This window comes from Echinops telfairi, unplaced genomic scaffold, assembly GCF_000313985.2.
Source record: "Echinops telfairi isolate 266 unplaced genomic scaffold, ASM31398v2 ScPeMD7_7468;HRSCAF=8506_0, whole genome shotgun sequence".
NCBI lineage: Eukaryota > Metazoa > Chordata > Mammalia > Afrosoricida > Tenrecidae > Echinops > Echinops telfairi.
In genome coordinates this window covers 2280395-2302782 of record NW_022111369.1, presented here as the reverse complement: position 1 = coordinate 2302782, position 22388 = coordinate 2280395, and the positions used below count along the sequence as shown (strand labels likewise).

The following is a 22388-nucleotide window of genomic DNA, read 5'->3' as shown; positions in this document are numbered from 1 at the left end:
GCAGGGCATGCGCTACTACTGCCCGCATCATAGATGAAGAGACAAGTCTCAGAGTGACCCTGAAATAGCCATTTGAATTAGATCTGCTTCAGAATCTGCAGCAAGTATGTATTTGTGTCCCATCTAAAGATCTGGAAATTCCCAAACATTATATAAGATATAAATTTTTTTTTAAAGTTATAAATTTTAAAATATCAAAAATGCCCTCATGCTAACCTATTAACAGATCAGTTTCTAAGACAGACAAATATAATTGTTACTTGTTGGACTGGAATGCTTTCATATATACTAGTTTCTTTTTTTATTGTTATTTTGGCGCATTTAGAATACAAAAAAATATAAAGAATAACTATCATATGTCACCTTTCCGTCATCGCTGAGCTTAAAATCTGAGGCATGATTAGTTCCGAAGACAACTCTGAATTCAGGTTTTTATGGAGCAGGACATGGAGAGCAGGGATTTGTACACGTACGGACCTGTGGTGTACAGCCAAGCCAGATACTCAATAACCCTAAGGCAATACTGAAGCCATGCCCATGCTTCCTCTCCACAGGACAGTCACTCCCTCAGCTATTCAATCTCCTTCATGTACTCGGGGACGGAAGCTCTTAGCAACGATAATGAGCACCCTTCTTGAAAGAGCAGTTTATGAAACCAACTTTTCTATTCTCCCAAATGCTTCCCCCCTCCCCACTGGTTTTCTTTCTTTTTTGTGATCCAAGTGGGTTTTTTTTTTAATAGAGGATAGAAGCAGCTTCAAGCACTACGGTAAACTGAAAGAGGAGAGAGGGAGAGAGAACGAGAGCGCCTTATTTTTCTATTATTTTCAGAAAATACTCAGGGACCCGAGTATGTTCAGGTTTTTTGTTTTCCTTTTCAGGATTTAAGGTGCTGGCATACTCTTAGGGCGGCATACTACGAAGCTGTAGGGTTTCATCTGAACAAATGGTGTTTGTCCTCCCCTTCTTTTTCCTGTGTGAATCGTCACTGTTTAGTACCTACTTCACTGTCTTCCTGGCATTTCCCCCAGTACATATATATGTACATTTTATATCGACTATGACCTGGGGCCTACATTCACAGGACTCATGGTAGAAAGGACTGTCAACAAGTAATGTCTAGAAATTATAATTGCCCCCAAGTTAAGAAAAGAATCAAAGTGCCTCAGAAAGAACTATAGTCCATTACTCCGACTCTTCTCTAGCTTGTGGTATCACCCTCCCGTGTCTAATGACGAGTGTAGGCGTTTAGTGTGCGCATCAGGGGTGCTGAGACACTCATTGTAATCATTTCCATTTATGTATGTTTTCTTGCAGATCGATATGGCATCAGAAAAAAGTAAGATTTTAACTAAAATTGAATTTGTTCGAAAGCTGGCTACAGTAACGCATGAATTAGGATGCAAGCTAGTTGTCCTTACTAATAACTATAGCTTATTATATTGATATATTACCCTGATTAATTATTAATATATATTTTTTAAAGCAGCTTGGCCAGTTAAATTATGAATATATCTACTCTGTGAGCTAACTATCAATAAAGTACAATGATTATTCATCTAAGCATTCACTTTCTTTTTACATCCCTGTTAACCCTGCTATTGCTTTTATGCTTGTTTAAGAAACCTATCCTACTGTTTTTGTCCCATTGTTAGCATAACATTATCATCTCATTTTTTTAAGCACTGACATGACAGTATCCCTTTTGACACTGACTTCTCGCGAGAGCCATTATTTACGTATGATACACCTAAATAAAAAAGTGATACTGTTTAATAGTTTGCAGCCGATGCTAACCCACCACCCAGCCCTCATTCACGCTTATTACTGTGGTGAAGTATAACTGACAACCTTAGGGCAGATGCCTCTAAAGCTGTGTGTGGAAAATTTCCTGAAAAAAAATTAGGAGACCCAAATGAAAACCTTCCTGGATGAAAGGATTAACTCCACTAGTATATTTTCATAGGGCTAGTTTTTTATTATTATTCAAGTTCCAAAGCAAATCTAGTACACGGGGAATTGGTTTTTATAGACCTTTAAAGATCTTAGGATCATTTCAGGTTTGTTACATTCAATTAACATTTTAGTTTGTTGGCTGTTTCCCAATGATTCTTTAACTTCCTGTACAAGCTTCTTGTTTTTATTTCCCACATGTTTTAGAACAATAGAAAATTTAATTTTTAATGTTTGTCTACTTTAAGACATATTCTAATTTATTGTATTTTAAGGTGGTATTCCAAAAAGGAGAAAATGGAGAGCTATGTTTAATATGGTCACCTGAACCCTTAGGAGGTGTGTTAGTCTGGGTTGACTAGAGAAACAAATTCATAGACACTCATATGTGCATAAGAAAGAACTTTATACATAATAGTAATTTTATATTGAGAAAACATCCCAGCCCAGTCCAGATCCAGTCCATAAGTCTGATATTAGCCCATATGTCCGATACTAGTCCACGATTCCTCTTCAGCCTCATGCAACACATGCACTGATGCCGAATGCAGGAAGATCACAGGCTGGTGGATGGAAAGTCTTGTAGATCCAGTGGTGCTGGAGGCATCTCAATGCTGACGCGGGTCAGTGTCTCAACAGCAGTAAGGGAATTCAGACAGCGAGCATGTCCCACTTCCAGGGAGGAAGAAGTTCCCAGAATCCTCAGGAGAAGGCCATGCCCATAGAAAGGCATGATTGGCTATGACTTGATTGACAGGCTAGACTTTACTCCTTTGTTCAAGTTGACAGGAGATTATGTAACTGCCACAGGAGGATAATCTGAGGGATTTCTAGGCCCTCAAAAAAACAAACTTACTGCCATCGAGTCAATGCCAACTCATAAGGACAGGGCAGACTAGGACTGTGCCGACTATAAGACAGGGTAGAACTGCCCCTGTGACTTTCCCAAACTGTGACTCTTTACAGGAGTAGAAAGTATCATCCTTCTCCTAAGGAGTGCCTTGTGGTTTCGAACAGCCGACCTTGCCTTTAGCAGCCCAACATGGAACCATTACACCACCTGCAGTAGCACAATTTTATTTACTACTAAATTATTAGAGTGCTTTCAAATGATAAATCAAAAAACAAATTCAGTGTCATCCAGTCCATACTGATTTATAGCGACCCCACCCCCATGGGTTTCTGAGACTGTAACTGTTTACAGGTGTAGAAAGCCCATTCGTTCTCCCTTGATGCTGCTGGTGGTTTCGAATTGCTGACCATGCAGATCTCAGCCCAACATATAACCCTATACCACCAGGGCTCCTTTCAATTGAAGAAATCCCTGTTTCAATATTCACTTTTTCAGATCAAGAATACTTTAAACTCTGAAAGTTTTTATTGGTGCATATTCTTGAACAAATCTGTGTTAATATAAATTAAATATTGATATGTGCATCTTCCCAAATTATTCCCAAAGCACAAATGATGCTTCTCTCTAAAGGAGACACTTTTGTATAGATGACGGATTAGCATTGCCATCATTGAGCCCTGTTTGCTTAGAATAGATTTTATTTCACCCTGCCACTTTTTTCTTCTGGAATACTGCATTTAAATGACCCTTCCTTTTGCTCCTGGGATACATACAACCTAGAAGTAATTACAAACTAATCTCATCATTTAAAAAAAAAAGGTTACGTTGATATGATGCCCATTAGTTTCCTCAATTACTCGAGATGTTGTAAATGTTAAAGTTTCAGATATACTCTTATTTGGCTTCTAGTTTAAAAAAAGGCATAACTTATTAAATAATCTTCATCGAGGCATAAAATTAGCTCTACAAAAGCTCTCATTTGACGGGACTCTGGCCTGAAGTCTTTTTCAGGAGTAAAGCCAAAAGGAGTCTGACTGGTTTTCCTTCCCCACCTTTCATGAGTGGATGCCTCCACTACTAATAACATCACATGGACCACAGATACAGGGGACTTCAAGAAGTTCATGGAGAAATGGAACTAAGAGATATGGGATTTTTCCCTGATGTTTTTAAAAGCTTCTCCCAGTAGCGTCCGTATTGGCTTGTAGAGAAATGAATACGCTTCACCACAGTAATGTTTTACCAATTCTTTCTGATTTCTTACCATCTTCCTGCCAGTGTCTTGAAGCAAAGCCCCACCCCCAGCAGTTTACTCCGCCTTTGCTTTGCATGGAAATAACTTGGCTTACATAAACTGTGTGTGTGTCCCCGTGTGACTGTCTCCGATTTGGGTTGCCATGCATTATATTTTAACTTTGGACTCACGTATAAGTTTAGTCACGATGGTTGTTTTCATTGTTCTTTCTTTCCTTCCCTCCTTGGTCTGTCCTTTCTGGGTGTGAGCAAGGAGGTTGCTCCAGGCAAGGCCCACACCTCTCAGCACCAGACTCTTTCGTTGTCAGGTGTGAATTTCCCTTAGATGAAGGCCAGTCAGTGCAAGCCGCTGACCAGACACCCTTCCTTTCATTCTCCCACGTATTGGTGGCTCTCAGGTGCTGCGCTCCCAATTGTGTACAACTGAAACGTGGATGTCCATCGTAAGAAAGGATGCTGTCACGTTGCTGCCACTGGCTTTCTCCTAGAGGAAATTGACTCTCTGCAATTTCTAATGCTCTCTTTCCTTTTTTTCCCCATATTTTCTTTTAGTTTTATGTTTTTGAACATTGATACGTAACATCTTAACAATCTTGAGATATCTGTGTAATTTCACTGCGTTCTTTCGTTGTTTTGATTTGTGGTGTTTTCTGGCATGCATGTGGGATCTGGACTATTTGTTAAGAGCTTTGTTGTACGTGTGGATGTGCTCCAGTGAGAAAATTAAGCAAGTTATTTCCTGCTCATTTTTCCTTCTCAGTTTATTTTTTATTTCCCATTAGCCTTGCTTTGCTCTTGTACCCCGAGACCCTGCGGATCCACCATTCCCAGCCCATTTTGTTGCCCCTCCCACCACGGCAGGAAAAAGACTGTCATTTCAGTCCTGATTACATTTGCCAATATCCTTTTTTGATCTCCGTTTTACTTTCAATGTTTTTACATCCACATCAAAGATGATGAGACAGAATCTACAGAAACATCTGTCCTGAAAAGTCACCTGGTAAATGAAGTTCCTGTCCTAGCAAGCCCGGATTTGCTCTCTGAAGTTTCTGAGATGAAACAAGATTTGATCAAAATGACCGCCATCTTGACCACTGATGTGTCTGATAAGACAGGCTCTATGAAGGTGAAGGAGCTGGTCAAGGCCACGGAGGAGGAGCCAGGAGAGCCTTTTGAAATCGTTGAAAGAGTTAAAGAGGACCTAGAGAAAGTCGATGCGATCCTGAGAAGTGGGACCTGCGCAGGGGAGGAAGGCAGTGGGCAGAGGTCCGAGTCAGGGAGGGGGCTGGTGGAGGAGGAATGGGTGATTGTCAGTGAGGAAGAAATAGAAGAGGCTAAGCAAAAGGCACCGTTAGAAGTTCATGAATATCCATGTGTAGAAATTAGATTAGGCAAAGAGGCCAAAGTTAAAGCAGAGAAAGACTCAACTGGGTTAGTGAATTATCTTCTCAATGACCTCAGTTCACATGCAAATCACCACAAAGCGCCACCTCAGACAGTCCCAGCTGTGCCCGGGGAGAGGAGGAAGGCTCCCTCCTTGACTGTTAGCAAAAGCCCCGCAAATGAGGGGAAAGGGGCCCCCCCAGCAGATGCAGAGAGCAAGCAGGAACCACACAAACCAAGCCTGGGGATCAAGAAGCCCCTGAGAAGGAAGTTAAAAGAAAAACAGAAACAGAAAGAGGAAAGTTTACAAGCTGGTGCAGATAAAACCCAACTTAAAAAAGGAAGTTCAGAAGAATCATTAGATGAAGACCCAGGTTTAGCCCCAGGATCTCTTCCCACTACTAAGGCCACATCTCCTTTGGTAGAAGAAACTCCCATAGGCTCCATAAAGGACAAGGTCAAGGCCCTTCAGAAGCGAGTGGAGGATGAACAGAAAGGTCGAAGCAAGTTGCCCATCAGAGTCAAAGGCAAAGAGGATGTACCAAAAAAGACCACCCACCGGGGGCACCCAGCTGCATCCCCCCCTCTGAAGCCTGCATCGATATCTCCCTCCTCCAAGACAGAAAGGCACACTTCGCTTTCCACTGCTGCAAAAACTGAAAAGCATCCTCCTGTGTCATCATCAGGGAAAACAGACAGACACTCACCTGTGTCCCCCTCTGCAAAAACTGAAAGACATCCACCCACATCTTCCTCAAGTAAAACCGAGAAACACTCCCCTGGCTCACCTTCTACAAAAGCCGAAAGACACTCCCCAGGGTCACCCTCTACAAAAATAGAGAGACACCCACCTATGCCACCCGCAGCAGGCAAGACAGACAAACGTCCTCCAGCATCACCCTCTGGGAGAACAGACAGACATCCACCAGTCTCACCGGGTAGAACCGAGAAAAGACTGCCTGTGTCTCCCTCAGGAAGGACGGAAAAACACCTGCCTGCTTCAGCATCTGGGAAAGCCGACAAGCACCTGCCTGTCTCCCCTTCAGGTAAGACCGACAAGCAGCCACCTGTCTCTCCCACCTCAAAAACAGAAAGAATTGAAGAGACCATGTCTGTCCGGGAACTGATGAAAGCCTTCCAGTCAGGTCAGGACCCATCTAAACATAAGACTGGACTCTTTGAGCACAAATCAGCAAAACAAAAGCTTCTACAAGAAAAAGGCAAAGTTCGTGTGGAAAAGGAAAAGGGCCAGATAATAACCCAGAGGGAAATCCAGAGAACCGAGACTCAGACAATCAAACGTGGCCAGCGATTCTCCATGATGGGAACTGCGGAGTCCAAGCGAGGGGTTCGTACTTCCTCTCTCGGGCCTAAGAAGGAAGATGTCGTTGTGGAAAAGGAGAAAGTGTTCAGCCCCAAAACACCAGAGCCTGTTCCGTCAGCACCCCAAGAAGAAAGCCATAAAGAAAGCGAGGTCCCCAAAGAGAAGATGGCTGACGAACAAGGAGAAATGGAGCTTCAGATCAGCCCTGACCGGAAAACCTCCACTGATTTTTCTGCTGTCATTAAGCAAGAGTTGGAAGACAATGACAAATACCAACAATTCTGCCTGAATGAAGAGACTGAAAAGGCCCCGCTTCACTTAGACCAAGTACTCACTAGCCCTTTCAACACAACATTCCCGCTAGATTATATGAAAGATGAATTCCTCCCTGCCCTCTCCTTACAGAGCCAAGTTTTAGACGGCACTTCGGAAAGCCTGAAGCAAGAAGGGATAGCAAATTCCCCATGTGGCAGCCTGATGGAAGGGACCCCTCAGGTTAGTTCAGAAGAAAGTTATAAGCATGAGGGCCTGGCAGAGACTCCCGAGACAAGCCCAGAAAGCCTTTCTTTCTCACCAAAGAAAAGTGATCAACCAATGGGGGACACGAAGGAAACTACCAAGTTAGAAACACCGACAGCCACTCATTCCGGAAAAGAAGCTCCCACCACCAAAGACATCAGGGATGGCTCTGAAGAGCAACGGGCCGCAGTCCCTGAGAGCACAGATCTCTCGGTCGATTGTGCTCAAACGGAGACCCCCTTAGGCCCTCCCAAAGACACAAGTCCCCAACAGGATGATTTCCCCGGCAGGGGGAGTGTATCCTCAGCAGAAGAGACCTCCAAAGGATTGATTGAGCAAGCAGCATCCTGGGATGAAGGTCAATTTACAAGTGGTAGGATAGATGAAGGTCACCTCACAAGTGGTGGTACAGCCCATACAACACACACTGATATCGAGGCTCAGGAGCCCACATGTGCTGCACCCTCAGAGGAGACCAGGGCTCCAGCGCTGCCCCAGGCTTCTATGAAATCAGACTCAGGGACAGAATGGAAGCCACAGGGAGGGACTCGCAGTCCTCAAGGGTTAGAACTTGCACTTCCTAGCCGGGACAGCGAAGTTCTCAGCCCTATGGCTGATGAATCATTAGCAGTCAGCCACAAAGACTCACTGGAAGCCAGCCCCGTGCTGGAAGATAATTCTTCACACAAGACTCCCGATTCTCTGGAACCAAGTCCTCTGAAAGAATCCCCTTGCCGTGACTCTCTGGAAAGCAGCCCTGTTGAACCAAAGACGAAGGCTGGCATTTTCCCAAGCCACTTTCCTCTTCCCGCAGCGAGCACCAAAGCAGAGCTTGTGACGGAGGTGGCCTCCATGCGAGCCCGGCTGCTCCGAGACCCTGACGGCAGTGCTGAAGATGACAGCCTGGAGCAAGCATCCCTGATGGAGAGCTCGGGGAAGAGCCCCCTTTCTCCCGATACACCCAGCTCGGAAGAAATTAGCTACGAGGTCACACCCAAAGCCACAGATGCAAATACACCCAAGCCAGCAGTGATTCAAGAATGTGCAGAGGAGGATGAGTCCGAAAATGGGGAGAAGAAGAAGTTCACACCCGAAGAGGAAATGTTTAAAATGGTAACCAAAATCAAAATGTTTGATGAACTTGAACAGGAAGCAAAGCACAAAAGGGACTGTAAGAAAGAACCCAGGCAAGAAGAATCTTCGTCCTCTGATCCAGACGCTGACTGTTTGGCAGACCTGGAAGAACCAATGCACACGGATAATGGGGGGGATGGAACTGATGTCCCTGTGGTAGTGACCTCAGAGAGCCGGAAGGCTTCCTCTTCCTCTGAAAGTGAACCTGAGCTGACCCAGCTGAAAAAGGGTGTGGACTCAGGTCTATTAGCAGAACCAGTTATTCGAGTACAGCCTCCTTCACCACTTCCGTCTAGTATGGATTCTAATTCCAGTCCTGAAGAAGTACAATTCCAGCCCATAGTTTCCAAACAATACACTTTCAAGATGAGCGAAGAGATTCCAGAGGAGTCAGGTAAATTGGCGGAAGAAAAAGACTATGAATCCCCTTTGCCTGAAGACGGCCCTGGTGTTTCCGCGGATGGTGCAGATACGGCTTATGATGATCTAAACAGACACAGTGATCAGTCTAGGATCTGCGATGGCCATGGCTGTGAGGCCGTCCAGAGTTCACCTAGCGAGGATGCTGACGCGCAGCTGCTCGGCCAGGACGATTCCGCAGCCCTTGAAGACAGTCACAAAATAGACACGGAAGATGAAGAGCTGGACGGCTCGAAGGTCGAGTCCCTACGAGTCGAATGCTCCAGCGAAAGCTCTTCGTCGTCTCTGTCCTCTCTGACTCACGGTCCGCTTCCTGAAGGAAAAGAACTGGATGAGGAGGTATCCGCCACTTCTTCTGCCATAAAAATTGAGGTCTCAACCAACGACCGCACTTTTGAGACAACAGATGGCTCTACGGAAGGGTCTTCCCCTACTACTCAAAGCGTTCACTTCTCCATGGAGGGTCCAGTCACGGACCCCGCTGACATGGATGGAATCGATGACCCTCAAATCACAAGCCCTTATGAAAATGTTCCTTCTCAACCCTTTTTCTCAAGTGCAGACAGCAGAACCCACACGGACGTGAGCCATACCACAGACCCGCACTCTTCTGAGGTCTATTCCGTCCCCATCACTTCCCCTGCGGAAAGCGCAGTCAGGAGAAGCCCCTCTAGGGAAGCTATTTCAAGCCAGCGATCTACTTTGGAGAGCCAGGACATGGAAATAGACTCGGAACAAGAAAGGTCTGTGTGGGGAGTACAATCAGCTCACCCTGCTTCCCCCTTCGCACCCGCTTTGCCAAATGCTTCACCCCAGATAAGCAAAGTCATTATCACCAAAACCGATGTGGACGCTGATTCCTGGAGTGAAATCCGTGAAGATGATGAAGCCTTTGAGGCTCGAGTCAAAGAAGAAGAACAAAAGATCTTTGGTTTGATGGTGGACAGACAATCACAGGGCACCACCCCGGACACGACTCCCGCTCGGACCCCAACTGAAGAAGGCACACCAACAAGTGAGCAAAATCCATTTCTCTTCCAGGAAGGGAAGCTGTTTGAGATGACCCGAAGCGGGGCCATTGACATGACCAAAAGGTCCTATGGGGATGAGAGTTTCCACTTTTTCCAAATCGGACAGGAATCCAGGGAAGAGATCCTCTCTGCAGACGTAAAAGAAGGGGCGCCTCAGGGTGAGCCCCCACAGCTGGGGCCATCAGCCGAGCCCCAAGCACTTTCCGAATTAAAAGAAACAGATGATGATGAAGCTAGCTTATTTCCGACTGACGTGAGTGAAGAAGTAGATGCAATACCTGCCCATGATGCTCAAGGTAACTCCCAAAGAGGGATGCCAGCCTCTGTTGAAACATCTGCACGAGAGACCACTTCTTCAGGGGCCAAGGCTCTCCCCGCCATGCAAGCGAGTGACCCACCTCCTGTGTCCAGTCTGGAGCAGACATCTGACCCGGATTCCTCTGCACCAACAGTACCAGTTCAGTTAGATTTTTCCACAGTGACCAGATCTGTCTACCCAGACCGAGATGATGAGTCTCCCGATTCTTCCCCAGAGGAACAAAAATCCGTGATCGAAATCCCTACTGCACCCATGGAGAATGTGCCTTCTACTGAAAACAAATCCAAAATACCTGTAAGGACTATGCCTGCTCCAACACCAGCAGCCCCATCTGCAGAGAGCAAGGAGTCCCTCTCTGAAGATGTCCTGCCCAGAGTGGACGATGAAAGTAAGGAGGAGGGAACAAAACCAAAGTCCAAAATCCCAGTCAAAGCCCCCAGCCAAAAAGCCGAGCAGCAGCTTCCACCTGTAGACCCCTCTCTCCTCAAGCCAGAGGCTCCGCAGGGAATGGACATGACCATCAGAGTCCCTGAGAGCAGGAGCCAATCAGAATCAGATGCTGGTCTTTTGGGCTCAGAAACCAAATCTCCAGAAAACACTAGGAGTTACACTGAGGCAGACACAGAGACCAGAGAGAAGGCCAGGGAGCTTGAGTTAGAATCAGAAGAAGGGGCCATAAGACCAAAGGTCTTTTCCTCTCGATTGCCAGTGAAGAGCAGAAACACCGAGTCTTCCTGCAGAGGGGTCGTGAGCCCCACCAAAGAAAGTAAGGAGCATTTCTTTGACCTTTACAGAAACTCCATAGAATTTTTTGAGGAGATTAGTGATGAGGCTTCCAAATTAGTGGATAGACTGACCCAGTCAGAGAGGGAGCAGGAATTAGTTTCCGATGATGAGAGCAGTAGTGCCCTGGAAGTGTCAGTCATTGAAAATCTGCCACCTGTTGAGACCGAACACTCAGTTCCCGAGGACATCTTTGACACAAGGCCCATTTGGGATGAGTCCATTGAGACTCTGATTGAACGCATCCCTGATGAAAATGGCCATGACCATGTTGAAGGTATTTGCCAGCCACCGGGATTCCCTGTGCTACGCATGTCATAAAATTGATATCGTTTTTTTGGGTCTTTTTTTTTGGTTTGTTTCATTTGGTACTTTGTGTCTCATTTCCTTTAAGCTTTCCGTGGTGGTAAATGTGTTTGTGTAAGCCTTTTATGTTTTGTGCTTTCTTTGTATACTGTTGTCTATGAAAACAATCTCAAGATTGAGTAATGAGAATGCTTATGGAACACATAAACATGATCAACCGGCAACGGTGGGTTTTTTGCCTTTTTCTAGGCCCTGCACGTCAGGCCATGCAAGCTTTGAATTGTGTTGTTCTGATCTCCTGGCATCGCCTCGGATTCAGCACTTTGGTTTACCCCCATGAGTGCATTGACATTCTTTATAAGATGAGGAGTCATCTTCCGGCTTCTGTGAACCTTAATTTGTATTTACAGTTTTGTAATCACTCGGAAGCCATTTGCTTGAGAAGATTTCACCTGTCAAATTCCAGGGGCGGAATTTGGATCTGTTTTTTTATTCAGAAAGGTTGGATTTCCGATGCCATTGGTAAATCCTTTAAGCAAGCAAACGGAAGGTAAAAAGTATATATATGTTGTTCATTTACGTGGTCGATGAAGGAATGGAGACTTCCCATTGGATGCCACAGACAACACAAACTCAAGCTTTGCACGTTTTCAGTTGACGGTAAAGGGATGGCTCCCCTTGGGGTTCTAGAAAGAAAACCATCGCTGGCTTTGAGAAGTAGTCTCTGATCTTCCAGTTTCTCTCCAATGAAGACTATTACTCAATTTCATTTATTAAAACAAAAAAATTGCATCACGCTGTGATAAAAAATGCTGCCCATCAGGTAATGGGGGCTGGAAAATGATAATCTTTTGAAGCAAATAATAGTCTTTCAAGCACGTGGAAACTATACCCCAAATGCATAGATAGCTGGACACTAATACAATGCACACATACAAAATATGAGGAGGCTTTAAAAACTCCATGGAAAAAAATTCCATTATCTTTTAATTCCATTTTTTCCCCATGGACTTTCCACGCCTTTTCACACACATGCTGTTATCTTCCCTCCCCTCAAGGCTACTGGGATCAGGGCAAATGTCTCTGGCCACACTGCATTAGCCTTCTGGGGGTTTTGAGGCTGTAAATCTTTAGTGGAGCAGAAAGCCTGGTTCTCCCACTCAATAAGACTTGGGTGGTTTTAATCGACCCTGCTCAAGGTCTGCAATGAATATTGGAGGTGTTTTCATTCAAATTTGTCCTGGAATTGATCTATACCGCCATAGGTAATAATAATGGACCTTCATAAAAAAGCCAATATTCATTCTGAAAACTTAAGAAGCGTGTTGTAAGATTACTAGGAATCCACAACTTATATTATGGTCAGTGATTACAACAGATAATCCCCAAAAAAATTTTTTTAAAACCCACTTGTTTTCATTGAGTTGATTCTGACTCATACTAGTCTTGATTAAAGAGATATGGAAGCGATGGTTTTCATGATTCATTTTAGGTTTTTTCCCCATCCCATCTCAGAAATTAGGCCAACACATCACTGAATATGAACTGAAAAGTAAGAGCTAATTTGTGCTACTATGAAACACTTGGACAAGTGACTTTGTTGCTTGGAATCAGTCAGTACTGTGACTCCTCTCCTGTCATACACAACCTTTGGCCATTCTCTTTCTGACCTTCTATAGATCCACAGGATGAGCAGGAACAGATCGAGGAAAGGCTGGCTTATATTGCTGATCACCTTGGCTTCAGCTGGACAGGTAAAATGAATATGACCCATTTTTCTAATAAAACTGTTTGGTTTAAATGATATAGTTGTATCAACTGAATATTATTAAAAATGAAAAAGGTGGATTTCCCCCCCTCTTTGTCTGGAGAAGATGCACCAAATTGTGAAACAATTAGTAAAGTAAGAATTAGAAAATTCAGACTCTGTATTGTGTGTGGCCCAAGGCTAGTGTGTTAGTCTGGGCTGACTAGAGAAACAAATTCAGACACTAGTATGTATATATAAGAAAGAGCTTTATATACAATGGCAATTGAATATTGATAAAACATCCCAGTCCAATCCAGATCAAGTCTATAAGTCCAATATTAGCCCATATGTCCGATACCAGTCTATAGGTTCCTCTTCAGAGTCACACAACACAGCAATAACACTGCAGGAAGATCACAAGCCAGTGGGTGGAAAGTCTTGTGGATCCAGTGGCAGTAGAAGCATCTTAGTGCTGACGCACATCTCTGTGTAGCTCCTTCAACTCCAAGGCTCTGGCTCCATCAGTGTGGCTCGTTGTCAGTAATGTCTTCAAGGGATGAGCGTGTGTCCAGCTGCCAGCAAGCTATTTATCTCCTTAGCACCTCCAAATGAGGTCATCAAGCTGCGACCTGATTGACAGGCTAACCTCTACCCCTTCACTCTTAAGTCTCAAATTGACAACAGATTATGTAAGTAGCACAGCTAGTATTTCAATCTCTCTGGAATTTGGAATAATAGCACTTTAGATATGGAGATTTTGAGAAGACACCATCACCTTTTGACAGTTACATGTATCAAAACTTTGGGGATATAATTATGTTTCACAACTATCTTTAATAAAATGTTCAAGAAAGGTGATTATATTTGACATTTCATTAGGACTTCTTATTTGGATTCCTAATATCAGATATCTTCATAAAGAATGTTAAATATCTTTTGCTGACTGTTGAAACATATAATAATGAGATGCTTCACTACTTTTTGAAGAAACCAGAATGTTACTTAAAGAGGGACTCTAAAATATGCCCCAGATTTTATTCAAGTAAAATAAATTATTGACTTAATAGGGCTTATTTATAAATCATGAATTATAGATCTTAAAAGATATGCTTCATTATATCTTATTTGTGATTTAACACATTAAAATAGGTTTGCCAATTTGGCTTCCTTTATGTTACTTACAGCTATTTAGTTGAGGCAAACAATATGAGGGGAATAAATACTCTCTTCAGTTTCTAAAAGATTTTGGTGATCAATAGGGGCTGTTTAATATATCTACAGTATGGATGTACTATTGACTTTATTGATAGCCTTTATTAATGGATATTTAGATTGTTTCTGTTATCAAAAAGAAATATACTTATCCAGTATTATGGTTTTGTGAGTATATATATATATATTTATATATAGAGAGAGAGAGTATGGATGTACTATTAATTTTATTGATAGCCTTTATTAATGGATATTTAGATTGTTTCTGTTATCAAAAAGAAATATACTTATCCAGTACTATGGTTTTGTGAGTATATATATATATATACACACACACACATATATTACATATATATACTCACAAAATATAGGCCATATTCTTAGAAGCAGAATTTCTGAGTTAAAGAATTTTTTTTCCATTTTGAAAGGTACGAACGAATTGAACTGCAAAAGATCCTGTCATATCTACATACAACACAGTACATGCTACATAGACACAGTGTGTCAGCATTCGTGTAGAATTCTAATGGAAACAGAAAAGACAGAACGCTGTGGCTTCTTCCCAAGTCAGTCAGTGCTTCCCTAATCCTTTTGTTCATGTGACAGTAAGTCAGATAAAGAAAGAGTTTCTCCACCCACTGCGGTTGTATCCACTAGTTTCCCAAGAACTCAGAATCAGGCCAATTTAAATCATCATTAAAAGTGAGAACTTGCGGAGGCTCCTCGTGGAGCGTCTCAGCTAGGGCAACTGGGACATGGCCACCATTGATGGCCCCGCACAAGAAACCTACCCCTGGAGTCCTGTATGTGGGTCACATACCTCGAGGCCTTTTCCAACCCCAGCTCAAGGCTTATTTCCCCCAGTGTGGGGCTGTTTCAAGACGCAGATTGTCCAGAAGTGAGAAGACTGGGAATAACGAAGGCTGTGCTTCTATGGCGTTTGAGTCAGATGATGTTGCCAAGATAGTTGCTGAAACAATGAACAACTACCTTTTTGGTGAAAGACTTTCAAAGTGTGATTTATGCCACCTGAAAAAGTACATGAAGAACTTTGCGAAGACTGGGATATTCGGCTTTCAATGCCATCTCATCCAGCAGTGAAACGGTATAATAAGAAATGAACACTATAGGACAAGCTACAGATGGAGAAGCGATTTAAAAACAAAGACAAATTGCTCAGGAAGAAGCTGTCTAAAAAAAAGGATAGTTGATAGTTTTCCTCTATTGGTTTTACCAAAAAAGAAAAACTGAAGTGCTTCAAACAGTGATCTTCAGAACTTTATGACTAGCCAGGGCTCCACCCCAGTTTGTACACCATCCTATTTGGAAAGGCAAAAGTCTGAAGTGGCTGAATTGAATGATGATGAAGATCATGAAATCATTCTCAAACAGCCCGCAGTTGATGTCAAAGAAGAAATTCAAGAGACTCAACCACCACCTTACACATTCAGGGGCAAAAAGAAGACGAAAAAGCAAATAGTGACTCTGAATGCATATAATATAGCTTTTGAAAAATGGGCAATTTTGATATAGGTCTGGGTGCAATAAGATGCAGATATTGGCACAATTTGTGAAGGACAAGGACCAGGGCCAGGGCAAATGCAGCGGATGACTCTCTTCACCACCCCTTCCTGAAATACAGGGCTCTGGCCATGGCCTGTTCATGCCGCCTCTTCAGCCTGCTCATTTTGTTTTGTCTTCATATGTCATAGTTCTCTGTCATTTATATTCAAACAGTGACCAGCAAATAAACCTCCTACTATCATTAAAAAAAAAAGTGAGAAATTGTCTATATCCAGACATTATCAATATCAGTTTTCTATTACCTTTCATCTCGGACTATGAATATATGCTAATCGTGATACAGTCTTTTGCATTGTGGAATAAGTCTGCTTGAATATAATCTTCTTGAATTATACTTAATCTATAATTATACTTACTCCGTCTGAATTATAATTATCCATCACCATACATTTTCTACTATCGTAGTGATTGATTCTATTCTCTCTTTTAAGCCAATACACAATAATCAATGCTCAGAGAAAAAAAAGCATATTTGAATCACTTTCAAGAAGCATGAATAAAATAAAAAGAATTATATCACTCACAGCAATACAAAGAACATTTCTACAAAAACCACAAAACAAGGTTTAGAGAATTAAACCTTGACGTTCATACATTTACAGAATGCTGATTTCTCTTCTAGAATTAGCAAGAGAACTAGATTTCACTGAGGAACAAATTCATCAAATTCGAATTGAGAACCCCAACTCCCTCCAAGACCAGAGTCATGCCCTGCTCCAGTACTGGCTAGAAAGGCACGGGAAGCACGCCACAGGTGGGTGGAAACAGTAAGTCACAGCGCTAGACAAAGTGGGAATGTCTTGCTTACTCACCACATTGTTGCAGTCAGCAACATAGTACACAAACGGCATCATTCTGGAGCGCAGCTCCAACAGAGGAAAAAAGCTCTCGCCATTTCTAAATGATGCCTGTGCATGGGGAACAGAAATCCAACAAGAGTATTATTAAAGTCCTAGAATTTTCTAAATCTGATAGTGAACGGAATTTCTTTAATTGGCTTGTGGATAGATGATTGCTTTCAGCTTTTATTTCCAGTACCCCTAAGTAATCTAAGTGGGGGGAAAATTCAAAGAGATAGTCATATCATGAGTGAAAAGTCATCTACTGACCCCTTTAAATAAAATGGGCAGTGATGCAGACCAAGCTGACTTTTAATCTCTCTGTGGATTTCATCCTGAAAATCTATCTAACCAGACCAAGCTCTCTGCCCCTGAGTCAATGCAGACTCATAGTGACCCCATAAGACAGGGTAGAACTACCCCTTGTGGGTTTCCAAGATTATAACTCTTTGTGGGAGTAGAAAGCTGGTTTTTCTCCTGAGGGGCAGCTGGAGGTTTTGAACTACTGACCTTACAGTTAGCAGCCCAACAAGTTACCACTATGCCACCAGGGCTCCTTCAAAAGATCTACCTAATGGCCCCCCTTATCATGCCTTCTCTTTACAGTCTTCTAGGTAGGATTGCCAGGTTTAGCAAATAAAAATAAGGGGGAACCCAGTTAAAGTTGAATTTCAGGTATAAACAAAAGTGTTTCAAATATGAGTATAATCCCAAAGTGTATGTTTGATATAATTACAACATAAAAAAGTGTTTTCCTTGCTTGTTTATCTGGGAACTAAAATTTAGCTGGGTTTCCTGTGTGTTATCTGGTAACCCTACTTCTGGGTCACCCTTTCTGTTCATGTCGCTTTATTTCTCTTTGTGTTTATTTTGAACAAAGACATTTTATTAGAAACTGGTTGTTTTCTATACAAAATATCAAAGGTTTAGTAAGACATTTAAATGAGGAAACTATGTAAAGGTGTAGCTTTCACATATAATAAATGTTTGGTTTTTTCCTCTTAATATCCCAGATACCAATCTTATTGAATGTCTCACCAAGATCAACCGAATGGATATTGTTCATCTCATGGAGGCCAGCACAGAACCTCTGCAGGAGCGCATCAGCCATAGCTATGCAGAAATTGAGCAGACAATTGCACTGGATCATAGTGAAGGTCAACTTGTGTGTGGAGGGTGTGTGTGTGTGTGCACATGCGTGCATGCGTGCGTGCGTGCGTGCGTGCGTGTGAAGTTGATTCAAACAACTGGACGTAACTCTCTGCTTCTTAAAAATAGCTTTTGGAGGTTATGTTAGTCTGGGTAGACTAGAGAAACAAATCCATAGAAACTCATATGTGTATAAGAGAGAGTTTTATATAAAGGGTAATTGTACATTAAGAAAGCATCTCAACCCAGTCCAGTGCAACCCCATAAGTCCGATATTAACCCATATGTCCAATACCAATCTACAAAGTCCTCTTCAGACTCAGGAAACACATGCAATGATGCTGAATGCAGGACAATCACAGGCCAGTGGTAGAAAGTCTTTGGATGCAGTGGCGTTATAAGCATCTCAGTGCTGGCAGTGGTCTCCAGGCGGCTTCTCCAGTTTCCAGGGCACAGGGTCCATCAGCATACTGCCATGTGTTTTATCAATAGCCTTCATGGGATTGAGCAGAGAAAGAAGTGTCTCCCATTTCCAAGGAGGAAAATACAAGAGTTCCCAGAATTCTCAAGGGAAGGCCATGCCCACACAGGCCTCATTGGCTGTAATCTGATTGACAGACTAGACTCCACCCCTTCACTCTTAATCCTCTCAAGTCTCAACTTGACACCAGTTTATGTAACTAAAACAGAAGTCATACATTTTTTCCTCTCACTACGCACATCTTCCCAGTCCATGTTAAGGGCTGCTGCCACCACTAGCCATTCCTCGTTATTTCACCAGCCACATGGGTGATCCCCCCCAATGCCCTGTTCTCTCAGTATCTTGATTGCACCTCTGGTACCTGTATCTAGCTAGTTGTTTTTAATACTCACATCCTGTATCTTAATCTCACCAAATACATCCCTCCTGTCTCTTCTGTCTTACTGGTAGTGGGCTATCCTCTCATTTCTGAGATGGCTGATTTCATACCCAGTAGGAGGATAATCACAATTTACCCTGTCAGCCATCATTCACAGCTGACTCATGTAATCCAATCAGAATCTCCCTATACCTTTTATCCAGAACCATCAGGAAAATGAAGGTCGTTGGGTGGAACAAAGGCTATGACTAGAGGAGCCATATTCATGAATTCACTGCATTATAGCTGCCTGACACATAGCCCACTAAGCCCAGTAAATATTTTGTAATATTTCCTAAAATATATATATCTGCAAAAATACAAGTTTCATGGGATCAGGAGCTTTTTCTATCTTGCTCACTGCTATATAATCGGCATCTAAACAGTGATTGCTACATAATTGATCTTAAATGCATTTCTGTTGAACGAATAAATGTTAGTTATGTTAGATTCCATTGAGTCAGTTCTGACACACAGCGTCCCTATGCACAACAGAACGAAACACTGTCCGGTCCTGTCCCATCCTCATAATTGTTCCTATGCATGAGCCCGTTGTTGCAACCACTGAGTCAGCCCCTCTCCCTGAGGGTCTTGTTTTACCAAGAACGAAATCCTTTTCCAGGGACTAGCCTTTCCTGATAAGGGGTCTAAAGTACGAAAAGTCTCTCCATCCTTGCCTCTAACCAGTACTCTGTCTGCACATCTTCCAAGACTGATGTTTGCGTCCTCGTGGCACTCCACGGTATTTTCAATATTCTTTGCCAACACCACAATTCAAACACACAGATTCAGGAATGGTAATCTGTTCATCACTACTCTGCTAAAAAATGTTTTTTAAAAAATGATTCCTCACGGCCCCGGGTCTTAAGGATAATTCCTTTGCATAGGATAAGAGACCCTTCATAAGACAGTGAGTGCATTGTGGCGAGCATTAATTGATACCTATCCAGCACGCAGTTTCTGACACATAGTAACTGCGTGATAGTTGTGATGATGACCTACTGTTATTCTAACTCTCCTTGCTCTTGCCACATGGATTCTCCTGGACTAGCTCAGTTGATCCTCCTTACCAGGTCTCTTTATAAGCTCAGACTCTGGGGTATTAGCCTAAATTTATAGACCGCACCACCTCGTTGGCATTGACTCAGCTGCCAGCCACAACTCTTAGTGAGTATGTACATACATAACATGTCTTTGTGAGGTCGTGTTTCATTTTCAGAATCCTGGATCTGTCTGAGCTTATTATGGTGGCTCTTGAGCTAATCTGGTTCACTGGGGGTTTCCCTAAATCTTGGTATCTCTCCACCTATGGCCTCTTCTAATGCTTGGTCTTTTCTGGTAACGTGTCTAAGTAAGAGTGCCAAAGTCTCACCATCCTCCCTTCTAATGAACATTCAGGTTCTGCTGATTTTAAAGCAGGTTTGCCTGTTTTCCTGAAAGTCCGCAGTATAGTTTATACTCTGTGCCAACTCCATAATTTGAGGCACAGACCTTTCTTCCATCTTCAGTTGTCACTAGCCCGTTTTTGCACACATTCAGGTGAGTGACAAGATGGTAGCTTAGGTCTAGCACACATCTGTGTTTTCAATCCTGAGTCTAAACCTGAGCTCGTGACTCCCCTAGCCGTTGACTGGAACTTGTCCCTCTGTCATGCTCTATTTTAATTGACTTACTTTGCTGGGCCCCCCAGATAGTAAACATCTTGAAAGCAGAGACAGTATCTTGTTCACCATTATAAACCAGGGGCCTATGGACAGGACATGGCCCGTAGTAGTTCATTAATAAATACCCGCTTAATATAAAAGTAGCTTCAAAGAAGTACATGATTTCAATTGTTCTCCCCTGTAGGATTCTCGGTACTGCAGGAGGAGCTGTGCACAGGACAGCAGAGACAGAAAGAGGAGTGTCGTGTATCTAAAGGAAGCGAGTCCTGTGATCAGCCCCCTATTGTCTCCGAGGAGGACATCTCTGTCGGTTATTCCATGTCTCAGGATTGCCTCCTCAAAACTGAGGGGGGCACTTCGGCTGCAGAGGTCTTACCCCCAACGGACAAAGAGCAGGTTCAACGGGATTTCTCAGGGAAAATGCAAGACCTGAACGAGGAGCCATCTCTTGAACATCAGCAGGAATACTTGTGAGTGTCCAAAACCAAAACCAAACCTTGGCAAAGGCAATGGTGAAGAAACAAGCCAGAGCGCCTAGGGCATTAGGTACAGACAAGCACAAATAGTTTTCCCAGTCATTTTAAGAGACATCCGCCAAGAAACCGTGCCAGAGCTACAGAAAACAAGGCAAAACATTAAAAAACACGGTGTTGTTGGCACAGACGTGCCCGAACTAGTTTTCAGTTGGATGACCTTGGGCCCTATGCCTTTGCCCCTTTCTTTTTCTCACTTTTATCTTGTTGCTGTTGAGAATGTACACAGCAAGGCATGCACCAAGGCCAAGCCTTTTCTGTCTATAGCTCAGCAGCGTGGATGACGTTCTCGAATGTGCAATCCTTCTCCCCTCCTTTCTGTGTGTCCTTTCCCCTTTTGCACAATTTGATCCACCTCAGTAGTTCTTCCAAGAGCCTCGCACTCAAGGCAGAACTTTGCTTTATTTGATTAGTCTAAGGTGGCTCAGAGGATACTTTAAAATTCAAGTTTAAAAGATTATCTCAAGGCAATTGTTTCAGGGACTAATCCACACCCTACCCCCGTGGCTTTATGAACTCCTTTGGGGCCAAGGGAATTTTACAGTTTTTTTTCTGTCTTTTCCCCCTTTCGGATCAGGATTCTCTAAGGAATCATTGATCAAAATTTTTCGTGATGGTAGGCAGGCACTGGCCAGTTCTGCCCTTGTGGGAAAGGAGCAGTTGTTCACGAAGGCCTTTAATCCCACAGGCATGTCCTGCACATGTTCTTCACTCTGCTTTCTCCTCTGCTGCCCCCGATGAATAGACAGCAACGCTTGTCCCTTGGAGGAGTGCTTTAAAGTCCTTGAGAACTCTTCAATGAACTAGGAGGTAGAATCACAGTACCAAGCATACTATTAGGCTCATTAACTGGAATATCTCATGAAATCACGACCCTGAACCTTTATACCAAGAACCAAATTCCATGAGGTGTTTGATTGTACACAATCAGTCTCAGAGGCTGCTCTTTTAAATATACCTATCACAACTTTTTTTTCCAATTCTCCTTTTTCCAGATGTTTAATTATTGACAGTAACTTGACAGCATTGATAATATGTTGTGTGACCCTAACCTTAATCAACGTGCTTTTTCTATCTCTCTTTGCTTCCCTTCCCACCGTACTTCCTGTGGTTTCTATGCATCTCCCTTTCCTTGTCTGTTTATAGAAGTAAGACCATACATTGCATGCCCTTTGTGATTGGCTTATTTGCTCCTCATGCCTTCTAGCTACAGCCACTCTGTAGCATGTACTGAGACTCCACTTCTCCTCCTGGCTGAGTAGTATTCCACGGAATATTTGTACCACATTTTTGTTTCAGTCCATTCATCTGTTAATGGGCATCTAGGTTGTTTGCATAGTTAGGTTATGCAAGTAGTGCTGCAGCGATATTGCTGAAAAAAGTCCCATTTTCAATCTCTGCTTTCAAGTCTTTAGGGTAGATAGCTAATTATTGGGTCAAATGGTAGTTCTCTTTTCAATTATTTTGAGTGACTGCCAC

General features: G+C 43.0%; 1 protein-coding gene and 1 pseudogene across 34 annotated transcripts in view; both read left to right on the top strand.

The window, feature by feature from the left end:
* The window catches only part of ANK2 (ankyrin 2), a 402581-nt gene that overhangs the window by 365151 nt on the left and 15042 nt on the right, over nucleotides 1-22388 (top strand). For 28 of the 34 annotated variants that reach the window (XM_045284255.1, XM_045284253.1, XM_045284249.1 and 25 more), the window contains 5 exons: nucleotides 1318-1339; nucleotides 12959-13033; nucleotides 16448-16579; nucleotides 17678-17821; nucleotides 20561-20846. In XM_045284255.1, coding sequence (XP_045140190.1) covers nucleotides 1318-1339; nucleotides 12959-13033; nucleotides 16448-16579; nucleotides 17678-17821; nucleotides 20561-20846 — 659 coding nt within the window. Of the gene's footprint in view, nucleotides 1-1317; nucleotides 1340-5013; nucleotides 11251-12958; nucleotides 13034-16447; nucleotides 16580-17677; nucleotides 17822-20560; nucleotides 20847-22388 lie in introns of all 34 variants that reach the window. The other 6 variants (XM_045284229.1, XM_045284230.1, XM_045284228.1 and 3 more) reach the window with 1 other exon arrangement.
* On the top strand, nucleotides 15010-15774 carry LOC105978671 (annotated as a pseudogene).